Below are 22,864 nucleotides of genomic sequence, written 5' to 3'. Positions count from 1 at the left end.
GGGAACAGTACGAAGAAACAGATATTGAAATGTTAAACACGGAAATAGGAGAAGAATCTTAAACTTGACATATCCTTGATTATTCCAACGATTACCAACTCTAAGATATAAATGGTTCAATACTCACAGTGATATCACAGTCGACTCCAGTGTACCCAGAGCGACAAAGGCACGTGTAGTTATTAAATCCAGGTTCGTCCTTGCACATAGCTCTCTCAGGACACGTATCGTTCGAACAATCTGACTTTTCTTCCTGGCAATTAACTCCAGAATAACCATTAGCACACTGACACCTATAACCCTGTGGCAAGTCTATGCAAGTAGCTCCATTATAACAAGGCTGAGAGGCACACTCGTCGATATCGATTTCACAGCGCCTTCCAGAGAATCCGGCAGGGCAGAGGCATTGGATACCGTGTCCCATGGGAACACACAAGCCTCCATGTTGACACACACTGTCGGTGCACTGCACCGGCTTGCATTCTTCTCGTCCAACTGCTCCTGCACCATCGGTGTACATATTTGTCGGACATTCAACGCAGGTGGTAGCTCCGTGTTGAGGTTGGAAGAAGTCCTTAGGGCACTGAGCACAGGGAGCCAGTCCTGTGTCGGAGTACATGCCAGGAGAACATTTGGCTCTGCATCGATCTCGACCTGGAGCAGCTGGCTGGTAGGTGAAGGTTCCTGCCGGGCAGGTCTGGCAGTCTTTGTAGCCGCCAACTGGCGGCTCTCCTGTATAGCTGTTTCTGGGACACTCCAGACATGGTACCAGACCTGTTGGAGAATAGGTGCCGTATCCACAAACGGGAATACAGTCGTCTATGCTCTTGGAACCCTCTTCTCGAGTGTATGTACCGAATGGACAGCGCAAGCAGGATCCTTGGCGGTCGCTGTTTTGGTAGAAGCCTTTCGGACAGGATGTGCATTGCTTTTGCTTTTCTCCAGCGAATGTTCCGGCTGGACAATGCACTGAAAGTGACAGTAGAGAGAGTTAGAAGCTAGATTTTTTCAGTTCTCGTATAGGCTGAAGGGGAAACAGTATTAAAGTCCAGTCCATCTATAATAGTTTAATAGCAAAGTAGTAGGACGGGAAGTGATTCTATGTAAATGTTTTCGAGAACATCTTTTTAAAAATCGACGATAAAGTACAGTTTTAATTTAGAAATCTGTGCTCTTTTAAAAACTGAAACACATTACTGTGCATGCTCATAAAAGTTTGGAAATTGATATCGAAATATACTCACGACACCGTGGGACATCGTTGGTATCCATGTTCAAAACTTCGCCAATGCTACACGTGAAGCCACGAGTGATGGATGACTTTAAGGCTCTAAGAGGAGGACACTGATTTCCAATGGCAGAAACGTTTAACAACGGTTCTATAACAGCACTGGTGGAAGGAACTGATAGATCGAAGATCAAGTTCAGCGTGGAGCCACAGAGATCGTACAATTGAGGCTGACGTATAGCTGGTACGATGACGAGAATAAAGTCCATCTAAAACACAAGTGCATATTAGTGATTTTTTTTATTGAAGACTTATCAAAAGCTTCTACACAACAAACAATGTATTGATCTTGCTCCGTAATAATCACCTTCAAAACATTTTCTTCAAGAAGAAACGGTACTGATCTCACAAATGACACGTTCATATTAACATTCACAGCAGAGCAACGTTGCGTCAAGATATTATTCAGATTCATATAATATTGAGACATAAGATCCTGATACTGCGGCAGGCAGGATCTCGAAACAGCGCCATTGGCTCTGTAAGTTACTGCTGCGACCACGTGATAGTTCGCCTGTTGTGTATCTGCAAAATACAATACACATGTAAAAAATGATTCAAAGAATGTAACAGGATTAAGATAAAAAATTGAAGAAACTTACTTTCTGAGACACAATCAGGAACGACGGAAGAAGGAGACCAGTGTTTAGCAACGTCGCACGTGAACCTCTTCACAAGTGCACCATCGGTGAAACGGAAGCCATTCTTGCAAGAGGCGTTACACTGAAGTCCCTTATCACCAGGGACACACTTTAGTTCTCCATTAGCCGGTGGTTTCAATTCCCAATCGACGCAAGGCGTTGCTTGAACAGACACTTGGAAGTGACAGGATGCCCTATTTCCACTAGAGTCTGTCGCGTAAACAGTCACATTCTCGAAGCCTCCAATTGGTATCACTGCTCTTTCTGGGACAAATGTAATCTTCACTGGTCCAGAAACATCTGTAGCATTGATTCTTCTGCGAGTTTCGTTGAAATTGACAGAGTAACTTTCTTGCTTGTCTATTAACTCTATGACGTAGCTTTGGGGACAGCTTAGTTTTGGTGGGGTCACGTCTGTGGATAACCAAGAAATAATTACATAAAAATATAGAACTTTCTCGAAAAATTTCCAAATTTGTTAACAAGAGAATTACTGATGATTGCTATAAATCTCACATTTTGAATGCCATCATGTACAAGGGAACTCTTAAAATTTATTCATTGTAAAAGTTTGAAAGCATGCACCCTTCTCATTTGGTACCAGAAACGTAAGGAATCTCGTATGACCACAAGGAAATAATTCTCGAATAACTTCAATAATAATTCTAATGTTGAAACAGGAAATAGGCTACAAAAATGAAGATAGAATATATGCTCACCAGGTACAGTGATGTTGATCTCGCAAATAGCCACATTTCCATCATAATCAAAGGCCACATATTTCACCACAGTATCCTGGAACACCCTCAGTGGTGTCCTAAAACTATGAGGTTTTACTTCCAATCGCGCAATACTTCCACTGTTATCAATAGCCGTGGGTTCAGTGAAATTCACAGGTAATAATCCCCCATCCGTTCCCTTTTGTACCACAATCGGTTGCTGAGGACAATTCTGGAACACTGGTGGTTCATTGTCCACGCAAGGAGAGAACCCATAGTCGTATCCCAACAATGGTTCTGTCACTGGTTCCTCGCAACCCATTAATTCAAACTTCAAACAAGCGTTATCCATATAACTAACAATCCCAAGAATGACAAACCGAGCTTGGACATATTTAGGCAAAGTGATCATCGCCAATTCTCCGTAATTCCCAGGATCTCTCATAGTCAGATTAAAGTTAGGGAAGTAGACGACATAATTCTCAATCTCAGCCTGTTTATAGAAGAACCTAATCTCCGTTGGCCTGCCAACGATGTCATTCGTCACCACACCTTTCACCAAAATTGCCTTTACTCTATAAACCTGGCCCAAATCAACGCTGACGTAAGTGAAGGCCTCTTGTTTGCCACACCAGCCGGTCACTGAATTCAAACGGACGTTCTTAGCCTCGTAATTAGGCCTTTCCGAGGTTGCATTGATGGCTGAATCTGGGATTCGTCCAGAGGCTAGACCAAGAGGCTTCACGACTTTGCATTCCGGCTCTCGAACGCAGACAATTGGTCGAGGATTAATGAGAATATATCCTGGTCTACTGCAACCGAATTGAACTTCTGATCCTTGCTCGTAGCTTCTGGCTACTTGGAAGCCGTCGCTAGGTCTTCCAGGGTCTTCACAAACGGGACCTTCGCATCGGAGGTTCCCAAAGTCCCAGATTCCATTTGCTTGACACCTGACTACATTGTCATGACGATTTGTTTGGCCAGCCAGTTTGAAGGTGTCTTGACAACCGAAGAAGAAGGAAGATTGGTATTTGGTGTCCAAATATTGACCGTATTCCGCGCCAGGTGTTGGAAGAGGCTTTCCACAGTCGGCTCTTGGACAGGCTGGTTGATAACCTGATAGCCAGTAGTCTGGTAGACCTGGTTTCGGATCGTACACGCATTGACGGAAGCCTGAGGTAGCTGTATTGCGCAAATAACGACCGTTGCTGCCACATTTTAGGGTGACGTTTTGTTTGAATGGTACCAGGACGCTGGCTTCGTCGCTGCGGATCACCGAGAGGCCTTCGTTCTTGTCGTCTGGTAGCGACACACACTTGGCATCTGTGGAAATATTTTGTTAGAAATAATAGTTTTGGTTAATCGCTGTTCATATGATTATCAATGATTTCTTCGGTATCTCATTCAGTGATTGCACGAGTATATGTGTGTGTCATTTGCTCTATATATTATGCTATGTTATACTTAGTATTGAAAAATGTAAAAGATATTATTTGAACTACTATAGAATATAGGAAACATTAAATAACACGGAAAAATATTTTGACGTGTTCTTTCAAATTATATCTTGGATAATTTATTGTAAAACAGTATTTTCGACGATCCCACTTACATTGACATTCGGGAGTGGTTCCATTCCAAGCTCCACTGGACGTGCAAATAACAGCCGAGGAACCAGACAACACGTATCCAAAGTTACATTGGAATCTCACAAGATCACCAAAGTGATGTTTTTGCTATGAACAAAATACAAAATGTAAAAATATATAAATATAATAATGGAATTGTAGGGGACGAGTCAGAGGACGATGCGAATCGGGAGCGACTCATGTTGATGTTTTGCCTTGGGACATCGACACCGTCTTGACATACCAAACGTGTCGATAAACAAACTCCGGGCAAAACAATCGCCGCTACGTGCAATCGCCCTCCGCAGAATACGATAATAAAACAAAATATTTCGTGTGAAAAATAATATAGATGTACAAAGACATTATACTATAATTATTCGAAAAGTATACATTAAATTCGAACCTTGGTCGACAATAATTTTCCATTCTCAGGCGCCGATATGGCTGGACACATAACTGGTACGCAAGTCTTATTCTTCTGAACCAAATCTCCATCTCTCTCACCAGTTTCGTGCTTCTCTATGTAAAAGCCAGCAGTTCCATTGCCTTTGTACAATTCGTATCCCGTATTACACATACAAGCATAGCTTCCAGGATTGTTTATACATTTCTGGTGACAACCACCATTATTAATGGCACATTCGTTGATATCTGTACACTCTAAACGAGTGCATCCCATGATTTCGAGTTTCATACAGGGTGCTCCAACGTAATCTTGAATTCTAAATTTGATATAACGTGCCTCGATGGGAACTGGCAAGTTTAGAACAGATAAAGTGGGTTCTAATATCCTGAACTCTACCGGTGTTCCATCAGGATTCGTGTAGTCTTTAAAGGTGTCTGTTAGATCATCGGTGTATTGAATTCGTACTGCCGATGTGTAGGCTATGTTTCCATCTACTCTGGAGACTATTTGCGTACGGAAACCGCGGATGATCGTTGGAGCTTTCATATCGATCATCACCCAGTTTGCGCCTGGTTCGATGTTGTTGCCGCACCAACCATCGCCATTGTTTAGTCGAACGCCCTGAAATTTTCAAGGTCTTTTCATATTTGACAAAGGGGGTGGCAGTAATTGACTTTAGCACATCGCCTGTTGAGATTCGTTATAAATCCTAAACAAATATAAATAAATACATTGCAAATAGTATATATGTCGTTGAATTACATTCTAATTTTTCCCACATTTGTTAATTCCTTCTTCGGCAGTAATAAACCGTGCTTGTAGTAAATGTACTACAAATATTGTACATATCGTACACGCATATATACTTCCGCGAGTCATAATGTGAGTATGAGAATTAGACTCACAGTTCTGGTGTAACCATTCTCAGAGCTTGAAACGGTGATAGACTCATCCGGGATACCACCATTGATCAATCCAAGATCGCCTATAGGTCTGCATTCCATAGTTGGAGCGAATCCAGGTTTGCATTTGCAAGTAAATGCACCCGGATTGTTGATGCACTCTGTGGAGGCTAGGTCGCATTGGCTCGACGCACATTCGTTTATATCTGTAGAAAGTAAATTTTATTTATTCAATAAGAGGACGATATTAACCATTAGGGTTTAGGCTTAAAAGATGCTGCTACGAAATATCCATTAGTTACAAAATATAAGTCTAAGTCAAAGTATTTACAATCCTTACCTTCGCAAGTGGGTACATTATCAAACAGCTGATTGGGTCCACACTGTATGATATTCGACCCGGACAGTTTGTAGCCTCTGTTGCATTGCACTCTAGCTTCGTCGCCATAAAAGTAGTCCTTGGTCGTGTCGACTACGAAACCGTTCTTGATCGTGGGTAGCAACGGACACTTTGCACCTACACGAGAAAGTATGGTCAAATAGCAAAGAGATATTTTGCAATTACAATTACTGTTACAAAGAATCGAATACCCACGAGAACACGTTGGTACTTGGTCGGACCAGGTTCCATTGCTCATGCAGAGAATCACAGGATGTCCGCTTCGAACGTATCCTGGCTCACACTCGAATCGTACAATTGTTCCGTAACTTCGGCCACCTCCATTTAGGATAGTTATGTTCGAGTGCGGCGCTTCCGGAAGCGGAGAACACTGAGAGGCTATAGAGGGAATTAATTAATATTTGATATTTCTTCCTTTATATATACCTAATTTTTAGACTGTTCAAAGTTAATAGTTTTTATTCTTCTGTTGTTAACACTCAATTTCCAGATTTTTCAAAGTTATTAAATGATATTCGAAACTTTAATTCTTTCTTAATAAATTTCTTTATGATATCGAGTTGCAGTCGTGGCAGGAATTAAGGTTCATATTCGACAAAAGTAGATTGTATTTACGAAAAATTTAAAGAAATGTGATTTATCGGATATGATACGTTATAAGTTGTTTAGAAGATAGATTGCAGTTTTAGACTAGACTAGATTTCCTGATACAACTCTTAAAATTATTTACCCAAGCAAGATGGCTTCTTCTCCCATCTTCCATCAGCCATGCACGAAATTTTCTCGGTAGGTCTACCAGATGGGAACGCGAAACCAGCGTAACATTGATAAGTAGCCAAACCTCGATAGGTAACATTAGAGGATCCAATGGAGAAACCATTGTCAATTTGCGGTACCGGTCCACAGTAAACTTCTTGACACTTGGGAATGTAGGTAACAGACCAGTTCCCTCCAGGAAGACACTCTGTGGTAATCTTCGCTTTACCAGTGGCAAATTCTTGGCCCAGGGGACAGGAGAACGTCACTGTTGTACCGAAAGCTGTGTCCCTGCTTGACGCTAATGCTCCTTCGCCGGACTGAAGCTGAGGACAATCTAAAAAAATTCGTAGATTTAATGTATCGAACAGTAGTATCGTAACTTTTATCGATTTTATACCAGTATGTTTTAGTCTTTTTTTGTGTTGTGACTCTACTAGCCTAATAATAAATAATAGAAAGTTTTCGCGATGAGACGACCAATAAAAAATAATTACAACTAAAAACAGTCATCCTAATTATCTGGAAAGTACCGTACAATCTTCTTGAGGATCAATTTGGAATTTAGACTTTACATTTGAATGTTACCTGCTGAGAACTCTGCTTGCCAGCCAGGACTGCTATGAAGAGCATCAGAGGTGAATCTAACCAACATTTCACCGCTCTCAGCTGTCAAAGTGATCTTTGGTCTCGTGTTCGACGTGAACCCACTTCCAGAATGCAAACGGAGGCCGTTAGTATTTGGACCATCGTATATCTATTGAAAAATTTAATCAGTTAATTATCAAAAGTTCTATTCTTCTCGAATCTCTTGATAATTATTTTCTCGAAGAAAAATAATTCTTAGTTACCTGGACAAAGTCAGTCTTATGAACGTTAAAGCTGATAAACTTCAGGGACAGCGGTCCTCCTTGAGGATTCTTCACCCTGTACAAGCACTCCTGGTTGTTAGGATAATCGTTCAACCCGAAAGATGGCGACTGAACCGTTCCATTCCTAGCAATTATCGTAGCTTTACAGCCTTGAGTGTATCGAATGCTGAAGCCTCTTCTTGAGTCACCAAGACTAGTCTTGAGGTAGAGGTACAAGTTACTTCCAGTTGACATGATCACCGTAGGATTGTCTTCCGATTTGCCTGTTAGTCTGGCTATCGGTCTGCTCATTGGCGAGTCACCGTCTCTAATTAGAATGTAGTCCCGATTCATCTCGAGATCCAGATCTTCGATCTAGGAGGTAGAATTAATTACTGTTAATAAAAGATCGAGATGGAAAATCGAAACTTAATTCTTTCCTTTTATTACGTACCTCGAGCGACATTATACGACCAGGTTGAGCTTGCAGAATGTACAGACATTCCAATCCTCCAGGATAATTCTGAGGATATCCTGGAGAGGTGAGGACCTGTCCTTGAGGAGTTGCTCGAAGAATTCCACCGCAAGTTTGCGGTTCGGTTTTCCACGAAGCTCGGAAACCTTTCCTCTCGACCGACGAATCTGTGCTAAATTTGATGATCATGAAGTTCGAGGCGGATACGAACAGTTTGTTGGTGAGTTCTTGCTTGCCGGAGAGGGTCGCCAGGTTCACGGATTTTTCTTCTGTCCTACCACCGACCAGGATCTGTACTATGTCGAAGCTCTTTTCCGTTTCGAATTCTTGGAACTGAACAAAGAAGAGAAAACAGATAATTCGTTGACGTTAATAGAGTTCTCTTACGATACTTTGATAAAGAGCGCAACCTGTATTTTTATTTCATATTCTTTACTGGCTATCGTGAGCATCGAAATAAAAGAAGAATATCAACATGAGAGTTAAAACGGGGGTCTTGTACCTGTAACAGGATATTATGGCCTTGAGGCCCTTCCAAGGTCCACTTGCAGTTGCTGAGGGGTGCATATTTGTGCGGATAATTAGGACTCTCGACCACGTCGCCACTGCTGGCCATATAAAACTGGCAATTAGCCGGACAATCTATTTCGTCCGAAAAATCACCGCAATCATCCTGTTTGTCACACTTAAACGCCGCGTTCACACACTTTCCGTTAGAACAGTGGAAAGAGCCTACGAAAATTCACGAATAATATTAACTATAAAGATGGATAATATCTTACGGTGATTAGTAGACCAGACCGCGAATGTTTGCGCGTTTAAATATACAAAAATCTATAGAAATATACATCAAATCCGAAACGATATGATAACATAAATATAAGAAGTATAACATTCGAAAATTTAAGAAACTTCCAATGCAGATGATAAAATATAAAATAAATTTCTTTATCATTTCTACTTTAATTTCCGTTTTCTCAATTTATATTCAATTACGTGTATTCCACTTATATAATTTCAAAACTATTGTTTGCCAAGTTAGAAATTATGAATTGGCCATTTACATCGCTGCGTTAGGTCTAGTATTAAAAGTTCGAGTAAATTTCTCAATTTCTCTAAGATATTAATTTATTATATCATAAACATTCGCAGTCAGGCGATTAGGGTTGTGTGAGGTCGTGGAGAAGTGATTACCTGCTGGGCAGGCGTTGGCACGGCACATGAAAGGAAGCAACGATTCGCACGTGGTCAGCTCCCACGTTTGTCGGTCATCCGTCAACGCGACGTCCACGCATTCACCTGATTGCGGATTCGGCTGCTTCGACGCCCAGAAACCTGAATACCAAAGCTGTTCAGGCCCACTGTCCTTCTCGTTCGATGGAATTTCGGGGAAACGCGAGGCGCTCGATGAAATGGTCAGGCATTTAAGAAAATTGGTCCAACTTTTGCCATTCTTTTTAATTGGACTTGTGATAGTGTTATTATTTCAAGGAATTTGTTAGAGAAATTTCTACGAAAACGAAGCGAACAACTTTAAATATCGCGTCTTTTTCTATAATTCGTTGGCAAATTTACAGGGCTGTATTACATTTTAAAATAATTTTTCATTGCCAGATTTTGCAATCGACCTTTAATATTATTTCAATTTGCGTCTGTATATTCGTCTGATTTATATTTCATTTGAAAATTATTGTTTTCTAAGTCGTAGTTTCTTGGTATACTTGAAATAGAGAATTTTACAATTCTTTTGGCAGTCTACCTTCCAATGTCAAATAGAATTATGTGGCGCGATAATTTTCGATATTCGTGGAACATCGAAAAGAAAAATCGTGGACTTTATGGAACGTAGAAATCGAAAACCGAATTTACTGGTAAAGAGCGACAGAATTCGCGTTAGATGAAAATGGTCGGAGGAACAGCTAAAGAAAAGAAAATGTTATGCAAATATATAATGCACCAGACGAGTAAATTGCAGCTTGCACCTGAGCAGACGTAAAAGCGACGGTATCTGGGCATTGTTGTGGGAAAAGTGTGTCTTCGTGTCGTATACACGATGCAGTTCCGCGTTTCCGTGACCCCGATGAAAACCGGCCTGCACGTGTGTTCGATCATTAGAAGGACGGCAATTCCAGAGCAAACTATTGTTGCCTTTGACTCGTCGTATTTTCCCAGTGTGCTCTTCGATTAAGACGTATGTAAATTCATATATCAAATTTCACAACGGTCTTATGATTCTTATTCTTAAGATATGAATTAAAATAATAATATTAAAAAATATATATAATATTCTGAATATATATATAAGTATCAGATAGCTCACAAGTATTAGAATCTATCGTTTAATTGTATTTACTGAAAAATTCCGACAAATTTTTCCTAATTCAACGATCTATACGAATTGAGTAACAGATTTATAATGAGACAATTAGAAAACATAATGGCACTGCTAACCGTGTAATGTGTGTCAAATACCAATAGGTGTGCAATGGTCGCCATTGGATAATGAAAAATATTTGTTGGGTTCATCTATGATCCTACGTCATAAGGATCTGGTCTTCGAATAAGGATGGCGCCAAGGAAGATTTAAGAGTCAGAGGTGGAGATGTCTGGAAAGTCGAGCGAAGCGTGATTTTACAAACCGGCGTATTGGGAGACGAGCATTCCAGCGGCCGACTCGAGCGTGTTGGTTCGTAAATCGTCGAGGGAGGCCAGGCCAAGCCAGTAACGATCCAAATGCCGGCCGATCATGCTCGCGGACATGTTGTTCTCGCTGTACGACTCCACCACCATCAGTTCGCTGCCGTACCTGTAATCGCATCAATTCGTCCATCTCTTGCTTCGTTCTAGCGTGTAATGACGCGGTTACACAGGCATTCACCGAGTTTCCTCGCGATGCTCCGTTTTATTTTCTTTCCTCTGTTCTCATTCCTCGTTTCGCAACGTCGACGCGTACGAGTACATAAATGGACATGCATCGAGTCATTCGATAGAAGATTTCGATCGGAATCGATGATTTTCTGTGACGATCGAATCGCTTTTGTCGAACGTTCGGATCGCAGCAAGTTTGATACAGTGTCTGACCAGTGTTTAGTACCGAGGATTTTCATACATTTGTTATTTATGTAAAATTTATGTCGAAAGTATAGAAAATATAGAAAACTTTGGGCCAGTTTAAAGAAATCTCTACGTCAATTCTCGATAACTGTACACGGATCGGAGTTTTGTTATCTACGACGCTGTAGGTATAGAATGGATCAAATAATAATTGGTAATACGATAATTCGCAGATTTGTCTATCTTCGCTGGTTACCAACGAATTTTCATCGATGCACATGAAACGACTTTCTTAAGGAACGAACAACTTTTGTTACGCATAAAAAAACGTGGAAGTCGTTATCTTGAATTATTAAAGCCAGTAGCACCGAGAGAAACACGATGAAAAGGCTATTGACAATTGATCCACTTACCTCCTGCATAATTCCGCTGCCTTTTCCCAAGAGTGCCTGATGTTGAAGAATTTGTAACAATGTATACCTTTCAGTTCCCATCCTGTGCAAGAAAAATATCAAGTTATATTTCTCTTTACACGATCGTGCCACATGGCATACAATAACAGAACAAAATTTGTCCTACTCCAAAATTTAGTAGAACAGTGCACGAGTTCAACTTTTTTCCCCTCTGTTTTCTCTATTTATCATACTCGGAGGTATTGCTACGTTCATAGTCAGCATCTAACGACCACAAATCTACATCACATTTGTTAAACCTGTATATCGCGTCAAAAATATTACGTCGCCATTAAACAATCAACCATTCGTATCACGGCTTCTACGATAAGCGTTCTAATATTTTCGCGAACCATTGTACCATTGTCTGATCGATTTACGAGCGAAAAGGTGAAACTTTCGGTACAGGTTCGACGCAGGAAACGCGGTTAACCGGTGACCCGTACAGACAGGGACGGACATAACGACCTCGATCGTTTTTAATGCGATTCAGCGGTGTGTGAGCACCGAGAGTCAAAGGTAGGTCGCTGGGTAAGCGGGTAACACATTATAGAAGAGATTCGCCGAGTCGGCTGAAACGTTTCTCGCGCGCTCGTGTTGTTCACCTTTCGATTCTCGAGCATCCGATTTTTCACGAATTTGACTATTCCCGATCTTCAACAAATCCAACGAGCGTTTGACTTATTAACTCGTCGACCCGTTGTTCCATGTATCTGATATGGTATCGCTCCATTATTACTTTATGGAAACGAATAGATTCTGTAATTAAATACTATAATTAAATATAATGAAATTTTACAACAAAGTATAATTGCACGTACAAGTAGCGTAGTTGATCGAGAGATTTGAAGATATTGATTGGGATTGTCGTAGGTATTTAACGATAGTTTCTGCGTCGAAGCGATTTCTCAATGGTTTCTCGATGCTAGCTTGCGTTAAACTCACAGAGAAATACTCGATGCCGGCCTTCCTTTCTTTTAAAAGGTCAAACGGCCATGTTTATACCGACCATGCGGTTCTCCTCGCGACTATTAGCATTTCTTGATTGAAACAACGCACGCAAGATATTTTCCCTGGTACGAACGTTCGCAAATCGTCGTCGAACGTATTAAACGAACGATCTGTGTACGTGATCGTTAACACTGTCTCCAAAAATATTGCGATCGATTTATCCCTTTTTTAATCGTTGCTTTCTCTTCTCCTCCTCCTTTAACGTTCTCTTTTTTTCTCTTCCTTAAGCAATATCGTAAAAAGTAACGATCCATTAGGTCAAAAGTACATATATATGACAAAGCTACGAATTTTGATTAAAAACCAATATCATAATTAATCGTCTGACAAACAGCATATCCGAAGCGTTTAAGAAGATGACGAAAACATTTAATTCCAAAAGCAAGTACAAGGATAACCATGTTGAATCTTAAAATTAATTCTCTGGATGAAGAAAAAATTTGATGGAACCGTATTTTCGCTTCTGCTCCTCGTTTGTTAATATCAATATCGATATTCGGCTTGCTGGAATAAATTTTACATTCGTACTGTCACATAGATTCTTCTAAATAACTTAACAGTTTTAATCTTGAAAGGAAAAAAGGGTCCGTGTCTTCGTCACGACGATGATTTTAGGCCTTCGATAAATTTGTCTCGCATCGCGATTCAAAGATCACGGGACGAATTATTCAGGCCCTGGATGATCGAGCATGGTTCCAAGGCCTTGGAGCAGGGTCAGCGAGCTAAAATAAAGTTATTTTCGAAGCTCGAGGAATTCTTGCATCCGAAAGCGGTAGATTCGTGCTCGCCGGCACAGGTCCGGCTCGATCGAACACGAAACGTCTCGAGCTCACGCGACAGAATACGGTTAACGATCAAGTAGCTTCATACTTGTACGTGCAACCTACTTAATTGCGCTGCCAGTAACGAGGAAAAGTGGAGCAACGTCGCGAATGGCCGAACTCTTATCCTCATTGTCCCTCGCGTGATTTATTCGCCGTACGCGTCTCGCTTTCGTATTCCTCCTCAAATTTTTTTTTTAAAGAATAACCAAGTTGTGCAACGTGCAGTTCGATCGTGGAAAGATTAAGGTTTCAGGAGTAAGAAAGGAGAAAGCACAAGTATGAGAAGAGCTTCAGAGTGTCGAGGCTCGGCTATTTCGAATTACGAGAACGAGAAAGATTTTGATATACGAATTGATTTCTTCATTGAAATCATCGAAGAAAGAAATACTTTGGTTTCTATTCGAAATGATACTGGAAGTGCATCGTGGTAAGTAAAGAATGTATCTGATGGAAACCATTAGCGATAGCGGAGTTTTCCAAAAAGCGATATGAAATCGCTATGAGAGAAATCGTAACTCGTTAAAAAGGGAAAATGAAAGAAGAAGATGAGGACAAGAAAGAAAGTTTGTTCGATCGAGAAATATATCTTTGTTACCTTTTTAGAAGAAAAAGGATGGATAGGAAGTAAGAATTAATAGAAAAATTCTAATCGTTGAAATATTCCCCTTAGTGATTGTTATAATCGTTCACACGTGTGCGTTTAGAATTGAAAAAGTAATACGTAAGGACATACTCTGATATTTTAATATATCCCTGTGTTGTCTTTACACGTTTCGCCTTTCTGCTTTGATTGTTTCGTTAACATCAGCTGTATCGTGATTATTGAGACAATAATTACACAAATTGCACAAGTATTTGTTTTCACAATTTGTTACTTAATAACGCAATATTTACCGACAAATTTAAGATGACACTTCAACGTTCAACTTCGATGTTCAAAATTCTTTATATATTCGAACGTTTCCGACTCAATTTTACAAAACCTAATAAAATAATGGAACGATACTAACGTTATAATTAATATATAACAATATTCTATAATATTAATAAAAATAATATCAATTTATAATATAAATTACGTTAAGTTTTCTATTTTCGCGAAGAAACATCTGCCGTCCCTTAAAAAAAAAAAAAAGGAGAAACTCTGGCAGATTCGTGGCCACATAATAGGGGCCCTATGCTATAAAAGTTTTGAAGCACGACCTGGTCCACGAGTTTAGTAGTCTACCTGGCCAGGTATAGGACCACCAGGTGCGACCTTTTCAAGGCAACCGATAGTCTGGCCTTCAGCCAAGAATTACTTGCTTCAGAAATCGTGATAGTATGGAGAAGTATTTTTTTAAAGTTACTCACCGTTCGGACAGGTGAAGACATTTGTGGTAGGAACCTGTAACAAAGAAACATAGTAACGCGTTAAGAACGTTTTATAGCGTAGTAACTCAAAGCACTCGACCACTTTAGCCTCCTTTCGTCCCGATAAAGCGACAGGAATTTAAAGTGAAACAAATGTTAAGCTTTCTTATAGAAATCGTAGGCGTATTTTCTTGCACTTAGGCTTTCGATATAAAAGCGCATATGAATTTTTGAACGTGCATGAGTGTATGGCGGTAAAAGGATTCATCAAGGTCGTTCCTTGATTTTTTAAGCATTCAATTTATTACTAAATCATCTTGATATTTGATCTTGAAATTCAGATATCTTCGGTGAATTCAGTCGATCGTTTAATCTCCGAGTGACTGGATTCTTTTTTAAATTATCTTTACTTTTATGGACAGATTGGTTGATAAAGTATATAATGAATTTTGTAGACGCTAAGTGAGAAATTTGGAGAAAAGTGAAATGCAGCTAATATACATCAATCGGTAATTTTTCATTATTCCTATATGTTTCAGCATAGTGTTAAACAAATAAATTAGTGAATAAATAAATAAATAAATAAATAAATAATTAAACATCTTCTCGTTATTTCTATAACTTTATCGAACATAAACGCAACATAGAACTAAAGTTGCAACCGCAACAGTATTTAAAAGCAGGAAATCTCCACAGAATCGTCTCTTATTCACCCAATTCCCATCAATATCGATTCGATCCATCTAACGTCACACGTAACAGTATCGACGCATCCGTATCTACACCGTACAGATTTCTCTAACAGAAAAAAGCAATATTTCACACATACCGAATCTAGTAACTCGCTACAATTCCACTTCACGAATGACGAAACCCGAGGACGTTCGTGCCTGAGAACGTGGGATAAAAGTTTTGAATCGAAGCCGGAAGAGCGCGGGAAATACGAGTTACGACGTCGATTGCATAAAAGGACGAGGATGTCGCGACTATTCTACACGAAGAGGAAAGTTCTTCTTATTTGTTGGATTTCTCAAACAGAGATATTTCCATATTTACCATATATATTGTAACTTAACAATTTAAGAGTAAAGAAAGGAGAAAAGCAGAGAAGAAAGGGGTGGAAAATTAGGAAGGGTAGAAAATGACAGACTCAGCCATCGATTTTACCTAATCCTTCATCTGCTTATTGGGTCCTTTTCGACTTTTCCCATGCCTTTGTTTAGATTTTGTTTTGCTTAGAAGAATTAAGGTAACGTGTAGCGTTAAAAACTACTGGATGATATTTCAGAAACCTAAAAGAGTGTGTAAGAAGTTTTTGGAAGTTTTTAAAACACAGAAAATTACGTTGACTCAGACGGCCTAGTATGCGAACAACGTCAGTAGGAATAAGGTAGCAGATGGAGGGTTTAGCGTCTCGACTTAAAACCTAATCTATTTTTGTTTCCGCTCGATCTAGAATACGAGCAGAAATTTCTAATTACTAGACGTTCTAAATTTTAATCAATTAGATAAACTATACGAACATAGATAAGAAACGTGTAACAATTTCTGTAAACTTTAACTAACCCACAGTAAAGGGAAATAAGGAAAATCTTACAAAGAAAAATTTCTCGTTCTTCTTATGTTGCCTCATTTCTCTCTCTTTTTCTTTGTTTATCGCGTGTCTAAGGTCACATGCGCGTCCTAAGGATATCAGTGACCACCCAGTGAGAAGGCTCAGTGAGACAGAACGTATTTAAACTAAATAGTACCGAGCAATATCCTGCGGAGAATCAAGCGGTTCCTGTACTTTTCCTACGCGAGTCTTTCGTTATTTAAAAGTTGTACGAGTACGCATCGAATGGCGCGGATTCGCAGCAGCGAATGGAGATAGAATAGCATTGTTATTCCACTGGAGAAAGTGAAGGAGGCCAATCTAGCGGAGGATCTGTTGGTTTTGCGCTCATCTTCGCCAGAAAGCGGCACCGTGGTTCGTACGTAGAATACGACCGTGAGTTCTCGCGAGTTTTCCTCGCGTACCAGAATATCAGTGACATAACGGTGTGCTGCATTCCTCCAAGGTGCGACGTGAGGCACTCGTGAGAGGAGAAACGGAGGCCGATGGAATTCCACGCGGCCAGCCAACGATCACTGGTATTCGATGCGTCAACGGATCTTTCCATTTTTTCTTCCTCTCGTTTGTAGGATTCTGACGAAACGTTGGGTTTACTTTCGCGAATTTTATTTCTTTCTCTTTGATTTTGATCTTCATTTCGATTATCTCGCGTATAAAACTTTCTTCGACGAATAACGATCGAGTTTTGCATTACAATGAGACGATAGAAGATAACAATACAGCGATGCTCGCAAGTAGATATGTAGACACTTTGATCGATCTGCGTCGTGTTAAAAAATACGAACTAACGAGCTAATAATCGCAGGCAATGAATACTTGCTATTTCCATTTAGAATCGACAGATTTGTACCGACGTTATGAAATATAAATCGATTATTTCGAATATCATCGTTGGTATGTCAAAGTTAAAAGTGTTTAGTAGTTTTCGGTATCAATTCGGAAGAATCTTCTCGGTCTTATCTGCACCTTCGTAATTAAACAAGCTGAAGATACTGAATTTCTCGACTAACAAAATTCTACCGTATCTGACACTTAGAGATATCGATCTTGTTTTATTTGTATCGGCTTTTAAAAAGCAGCTGCGATAAGAAATAAAACTGGTAACCATTCGAAAGAAAAGGACATTTCGTTAACGCGGAGTACAAGGTCAGTTCGATAGAATTGAAAAGTTAGCGCGAAAATCAAAGTTGTCTCACTCGGTTGGAAATGCACGAAACGCTTTCCTGACGCGTTGACGCTTCCTATACTCAAAATGTTGCAACTGTGCACAGTTGGTAACATTGTTTGCGCTTCGGATAGGGCACACGCGTGTACACGCGGCCTGAAATTCACTTTCACCTCGCACACACACTCCACATTCAGGTCCCGAGCAAACGGCCAGCCAATGATGGCAACTCCTGTGGGGCTCGACATGCCAATTACTTCATAATCCTCGGCTCGATTTCTCAAGAATTCTACGCGAGTTGTTGTATAGTGAAACGAGGATCCTTGATGCCCTGCTGGCACACCAAGATGCCACGTTCAAACCGACAAATCTCCATTTAATCCTCGCGTGACGCCCTCGCGTTTGCGTGTGAATGAACGGTTCGAAGATTGTACCTTAGACGTATCATTTTCTGACTAACTTTTATATTGAAAACTGAGAATATCGGAGGATATTGTTTTACGATAAGACCGTAATTTAGCTTTTAATTTATTACGTTCTACGATTTGATCGTTTTCTTCGAGAAACGAAAGGTCTTCCTCTTTTTGGAAACGCTGAACTACGACTGTAATGTGCAAAGATCTATCGATCAAAGTGGTTCTTACTTTGATCGAAGATGACCGATTTCAAACACGATACGTTCAATTCAAATGTTTCATCTCGAACACGTTGTGTACGAGGAATTTTATTTGACTGCAAAATTGCAAAATTTAAACGATTTACAAAACGACGTTTTCGATAATTTTGAAGATACTTTTAGAATCTGATATTCACGATGGGAGCTACGATATATCCGATAAATGAAATTACCCTCTCGTTAAATGTATAAGCGTATCGTAGCAAGGTAAATTGACAAGGATGAGATGGGCGATGAATCGAATTGTTAAAAATCACGAATCGTTGTGACTTCTCGACCCGATTTCGATCGCTCCATTATATTCACTTCGCACGACGGAATATGTTTCTACGTAAATAAGTGTGAAACAATGTAGACCGCGATGTCATCGAAAAGCCATAGCGGAATAATAATCGAGCGCTCACCTGAGACTCCGTTAGCTGAAGATGGCACAAGAGGACGGCGACCCACACGGCCGCCAATTCTCTTATCAGCATATTCCTGTAACAGAGAAGAAAAGAGTCTCGTTTGAACAAGCTGTTCATTAGCATCGACCGTTCATTAACATCGGGGAAAGAGAAGACGAGGGAGATGTGTTTGAGCAGTAACATGACTCGAGGACTATATGCGGACCTTGACACTTTCGAAATGCAGTATTTGTATTTAAACGAGGTTGATCTGTTCGTGACACAAAAACTTCATTATAATTAGAAACTGTTATGTAAATTTCTTCGTCTAAAAAACATATGGTAGAGTCTCGAGAGAATAATTAGAGAAAGTGAAACCAGTTTAATTAAATGCTCGCAAAAAGGCAATTTAACCTAGCAACAGAAATGTTCAGTCTCGACTAACGGTTAATGAAATAATTTTGTCTTGAATAATTCGAATTATCGACACTTAATTTTAGAATGTATCATTTTACTTAATCTTTTGCATTTTACGTGGCAAAGAGTATTATAATATTTTATAGAACGGCGAATAAAATAGAATGCTTTGGAACGAAGTATCCTGGCTTAAAAGTATCGTTCGAGAGTGAAAGATCAGGTATAAGGATCAAACGAAGTTGGTCAGTGCTAAATATTTAAATACAGAGTTCAGCGAGGCTCGTCGTTCGCCTACGGAATATGCGGCACATAAAGTCGCTCTATGTATAGGATGTACGCCGGTTCCCATAAAATTCCTTACGGTTTCTGCGGCTGAATTGTGGCACAGCAGTAGCATACCCTGCCGCGTAATCGAGAAACGTGATAAATCTCCGCAGACATCGGGTTATTATTTAATGACGTTCCATTATGCCGGTCATCCTTGATTCGAACAGGGTTAACGTCGTATAGTCTAACGATAAGTGCGAGTAAATGGTCCTGGTATCGAGCCAGTCTTCCTTAAGAAGTCAACAAAAAGAATCAACGAAACGTCGGTTCTAGAGAACGATGACTACACCAGATTCCTGGTGAACCAAATAAACGAACACGATCTCTCGATAAAATAAATACGAATACTAAAGCAACGAAGAGGAAGACAGGGTAAAGAATTCAAAGTAATCGCATCGAAGGTTTTACCATCGACCCAAAATTCCCCACCGAAATAATTCTACGGAGCAATAACTCTGTCAGATTGCCGCCGAATGCAAACGAACGAGCGAACGAAGCGCAGCAGGAGGCCAACGACTTGGATTTCTCCGTTGAATCCGCCACGTGAACGAGTGCGATCGTCGCGAAGGAAGACACACGCTCCTCGGTGAATCCCCTTGGGAACCGTTATACCGCCACCGATAATCGACAGAGTCGCGGAGAGGTGAAGGTGGCAGCGTTTGACTCGGCTCGCTCGAGTCCGGCCAGATTTCCCGCAAGCGTAATCGTAATCTCGTGGCGTGGCCAGCCTAGACGATGCAGACTTCCTGTCGATTGCAGGTAACGGGTCTTCCGGCCCGGTCGAGCGATCACAGCGTTCGTTCAGCGCGTACACAATCACACAAATATTCGTACGCTTCCAATGGCTGAACGCGATTGACAGTTCTCTGCGTTAGAAATTTCAAAATTGTTATCCATGCTGACGTATGTTGGAATAATTAAGCTTGGTTTAATATTCGCTACTAATATTATCGTGTTATATTTATACTATATGTGCATATGTAAAACGTTAAAACGCCGAGTCAGTCGAGGAAATCTAACAGAGTAAATATATTTGACGCGCGAGAATCGACGATTAGAGGAACGACCTAATTATGTGTTCGAAGAGTGGGAATCGAGGTAGCAGCTGGTTCCTTTCGCAATGGGTACCGTTACCGTTATCGAGTAACTCTCTGCCATTGCATTGTCCGCTTCTCTTTGATTAATTCCTTTGAGACGGACGTTGATGTTCTCGGGAGTCGTAGTTTTTCACTGGATCGATGCGAAGTGTTTGTTTCTCGGGCTTGGGCTCGGATATAGGGTTTCCTTATCTCATACTGCGGCTACGAAAGATATTTGCATCCCATTGTATTTATTTTATATTAATTACTACGAAATGAAATTTTGTTCCGCATTAGATATACAAGATTTGCCAAATAAAGAAATTACTTGGTCGCGCGTAGAAAGTTATCAAATAAAGAAATTACTATGTCCGAAAGAAACGAAGAACACTCTTCTTAAATTATTATGCTCGTGTACACACTACACACATCCAACTAGAAACTCTCAAAAATTCGTGAAAGCACGTTAATTTACCTTCGCCGCTGTCTTTTCTATTTGCTTACGGTATTAATGCTCTCATCTTCCCATTCAAAATTCTCATCCTCCAAATTGATAATGAAACGCTTCCCAAGAAGAGAAGGATTCTTTATCGATTTCCAAGTACGTAGCATAGCGAATATTGGGAAGAAAAGAAGAAAGTGGACTGTAAACTCACTCTTACTTGAAGCCAAAGCGAAAAAAGGAAACTAGGAAATAGTCGTCGAGAAGGAGCTAATTAGTAGCTCGCAGAAAAACATTTTGTCTTCTTATTTGAAGCGAGTAGTTAACATGTACGACTGACATAGTAAACTGAAATTAATGCGAACCATTAAAACTAACTAAATATATCCCTTAGACGTGATTGCAAATCAAATCGTAGATCGCGGATCGTGGATTTGTTTCTTATAATTTTATGATCCATCGAATAGGATAATAATCGGATAATACGTAATTTACAAAAGCGCTAATATCCGAACTTTATAAATACTGACATTGGTACTTATTGCACCGAGTCACGGATATACGATCTAATTGAGTTTTACTACGATTTAATATCGCCAATTAAGGCTCTTATCAAACACTTTATCGGCGAAAGTTTTGAGAACGGCGTGTTACACAAGTTGCTCGTTCTCGGGGTAGCTCGGAGAGCAACAGAAGCGCCAATTGCACGTGCACCGCGCACGCACGCACGGTTCGCGCGACGAGTTGCGGCTAATTGCAAACCCACGGCTGACGTAACTGGCCGCGAGCTCGTGGGAAGCGAGTCGCACACCTACGAGCTCGTGAAAACCCACCGGGTGGTTCGCGAAAGTTTATTATTTTGCCGGCAGCAGTTCATCGCTGCGCTGTAGATGCGCTTTTATGCAACGCCCCATTGTTCGTCACGATGATTGCGCCGAAGAAACGCCTAATAGGACGACCATAGTTGTCTGCGACGGAATTTGTTAATCCTGCAGGTTTCTAGAGCGAAGTGAGTTAGGTTTGGTGCAACGAGTTTTGTGCTCTTTCGGCTTGCGCGCGATTGTGGATTCTTTGCGAATCATCGGAGGATAGTTTCGCAATTGAGAATCGTGTTGATCGGCTAAGAGGATACGAATTCGAACGTAATGTTTACTCCTCGATACAATTACTTAGCTTAGACGACTTGATAGAAAATATTACGCGAAATGTTTTGCCAGAGGAACTCATATCGCGAAGGTTGAACGGAAGGTTGTTTTGAAAGAAACTCGAAGCTCGGTATGTTGATGTTGATTGTGGTAGATACAGCGACCCGAAAAATTGATCGCGCGTACTCGGATTTTAAACGAAGTTATCCCTACAACGAGACAAACTAACAAGGATAGGAACACTCGAATTATTGATCGTATCATTTATAGCACCTTTCGCGTTAAGCTGAACTAAAAATGAGAAATGTAAACGGCCCCGAAACTGAAGGGAAACCTGATACGCAGCAGACTAAATCACCGTCATTTTTCCAACGGCACCTGTTGATTTATACCGGTAACGCGTCAATAGGAGAGAGGCGACTTGGCATTGCGATCAATTTTTCGGGTCACTCTATATGTACATGTATATATATATATAATATCGCAGGAAAGGGAAGGAGCACCGATGATCAATCTGCACGAACTCTGCTCTTGACGAGGGTGTTAACTAACAATAAGGCTGCTAGAGGTTGCTCGTAGAAAGTCTCGCGAAAACAAGTTGACTCGGTGCCTAATTCGACAGGTCGAACTCGACGGGTAAAGTGTATGACGATGCAACAGAAGTTTGAATGGTAAATGATGCAAGAGCGAGAAGAATGGTATGAGAAGAACCTGAAAACGCCGAAACTTAACTATCGCTAATTACGAGCACGAAAGGATTTTAACGTACGTATGATAAGGAGAAAATATCTTGGTTTAATTCTTCGTTAAAATCATCACGAAATCTCTTTCGCTTATTTTATCGATTCA

The 22,864-nt window shown here is 40.4% G+C and overlaps 2 protein-coding genes across 5 annotated transcripts in view; one reads left to right on the top strand and one right to left on the bottom strand.

Annotated features, from left to right (window-relative positions):
• The window catches only part of LOC122570409 (neutral ceramidase), a 139,739-nt gene that overhangs the window by 18,746 nt on the left and 98,129 nt on the right, over positions 1-22,864 (top strand). The gene's annotated exons all lie outside the window — the stretch shown is intronic.
• LOC122570406 (sushi, von Willebrand factor type A, EGF and pentraxin domain-containing protein 1) overlaps positions 1-22,864 on the bottom strand; it is a 52,524-nt gene that overhangs the window by 10,759 nt on the left and 18,901 nt on the right. For all 4 annotated transcript variants that reach the window (XM_043732673.1, XM_043732672.1, XM_043732671.1 and 1 more), the window contains exons 2-21: positions 18,624-18,699; positions 14,764-14,797; positions 11,537-11,618; positions 10,709-10,875; positions 9,264-9,404; positions 8,572-8,801; positions 8,049-8,402; positions 7,595-7,969; positions 7,332-7,500; positions 6,718-7,080; positions 6,183-6,365; positions 5,928-6,104; positions 5,591-5,793; positions 4,683-5,306; positions 4,261-4,384; positions 2,649-3,971; positions 1,891-2,343; positions 1,596-1,813; positions 1,245-1,497; positions 128-969 (exon numbers count right to left, since the gene is read on the bottom strand). In XM_043732673.1, the coding sequence (XP_043588608.1) occupies positions 128-969; positions 1,245-1,497; positions 1,596-1,813; positions 1,891-2,343; positions 2,649-3,971; positions 4,261-4,384; positions 4,683-5,306; positions 5,591-5,793; positions 5,928-6,104; positions 6,183-6,365; positions 6,718-7,080; positions 7,332-7,500; positions 7,595-7,969; positions 8,049-8,402; positions 8,572-8,801; positions 9,264-9,404; positions 10,709-10,875; positions 11,537-11,618; positions 14,764-14,797; positions 18,624-18,695 (6,387 nt within the window). In that variant the 5' untranslated portion in view covers positions 18,696-18,699. The remainder of the gene's footprint in view (positions 1-127; positions 970-1,244; positions 1,498-1,595; positions 1,814-1,890; positions 2,344-2,648; positions 3,972-4,260; positions 4,385-4,682; positions 5,307-5,590; positions 5,794-5,927; positions 6,105-6,182; positions 6,366-6,717; positions 7,081-7,331; positions 7,501-7,594; positions 7,970-8,048; positions 8,403-8,571; positions 8,802-9,263; positions 9,405-10,708; positions 10,876-11,536; positions 11,619-14,763; positions 14,798-18,623; positions 18,700-22,864) is intronic.

This window comes from Bombus pyrosoma, linkage group LG8 (assembly GCF_014825855.1).
Source record: "Bombus pyrosoma isolate SC7728 linkage group LG8, ASM1482585v1, whole genome shotgun sequence".
Classification (NCBI taxonomy): Eukaryota; Metazoa; Arthropoda; class Insecta; order Hymenoptera; family Apidae; genus Bombus; species Bombus pyrosoma.
The sequence above is the reverse complement of the archived record's forward strand: the minus strand, read 5'-3'. Positions and strand labels throughout refer to the sequence as shown.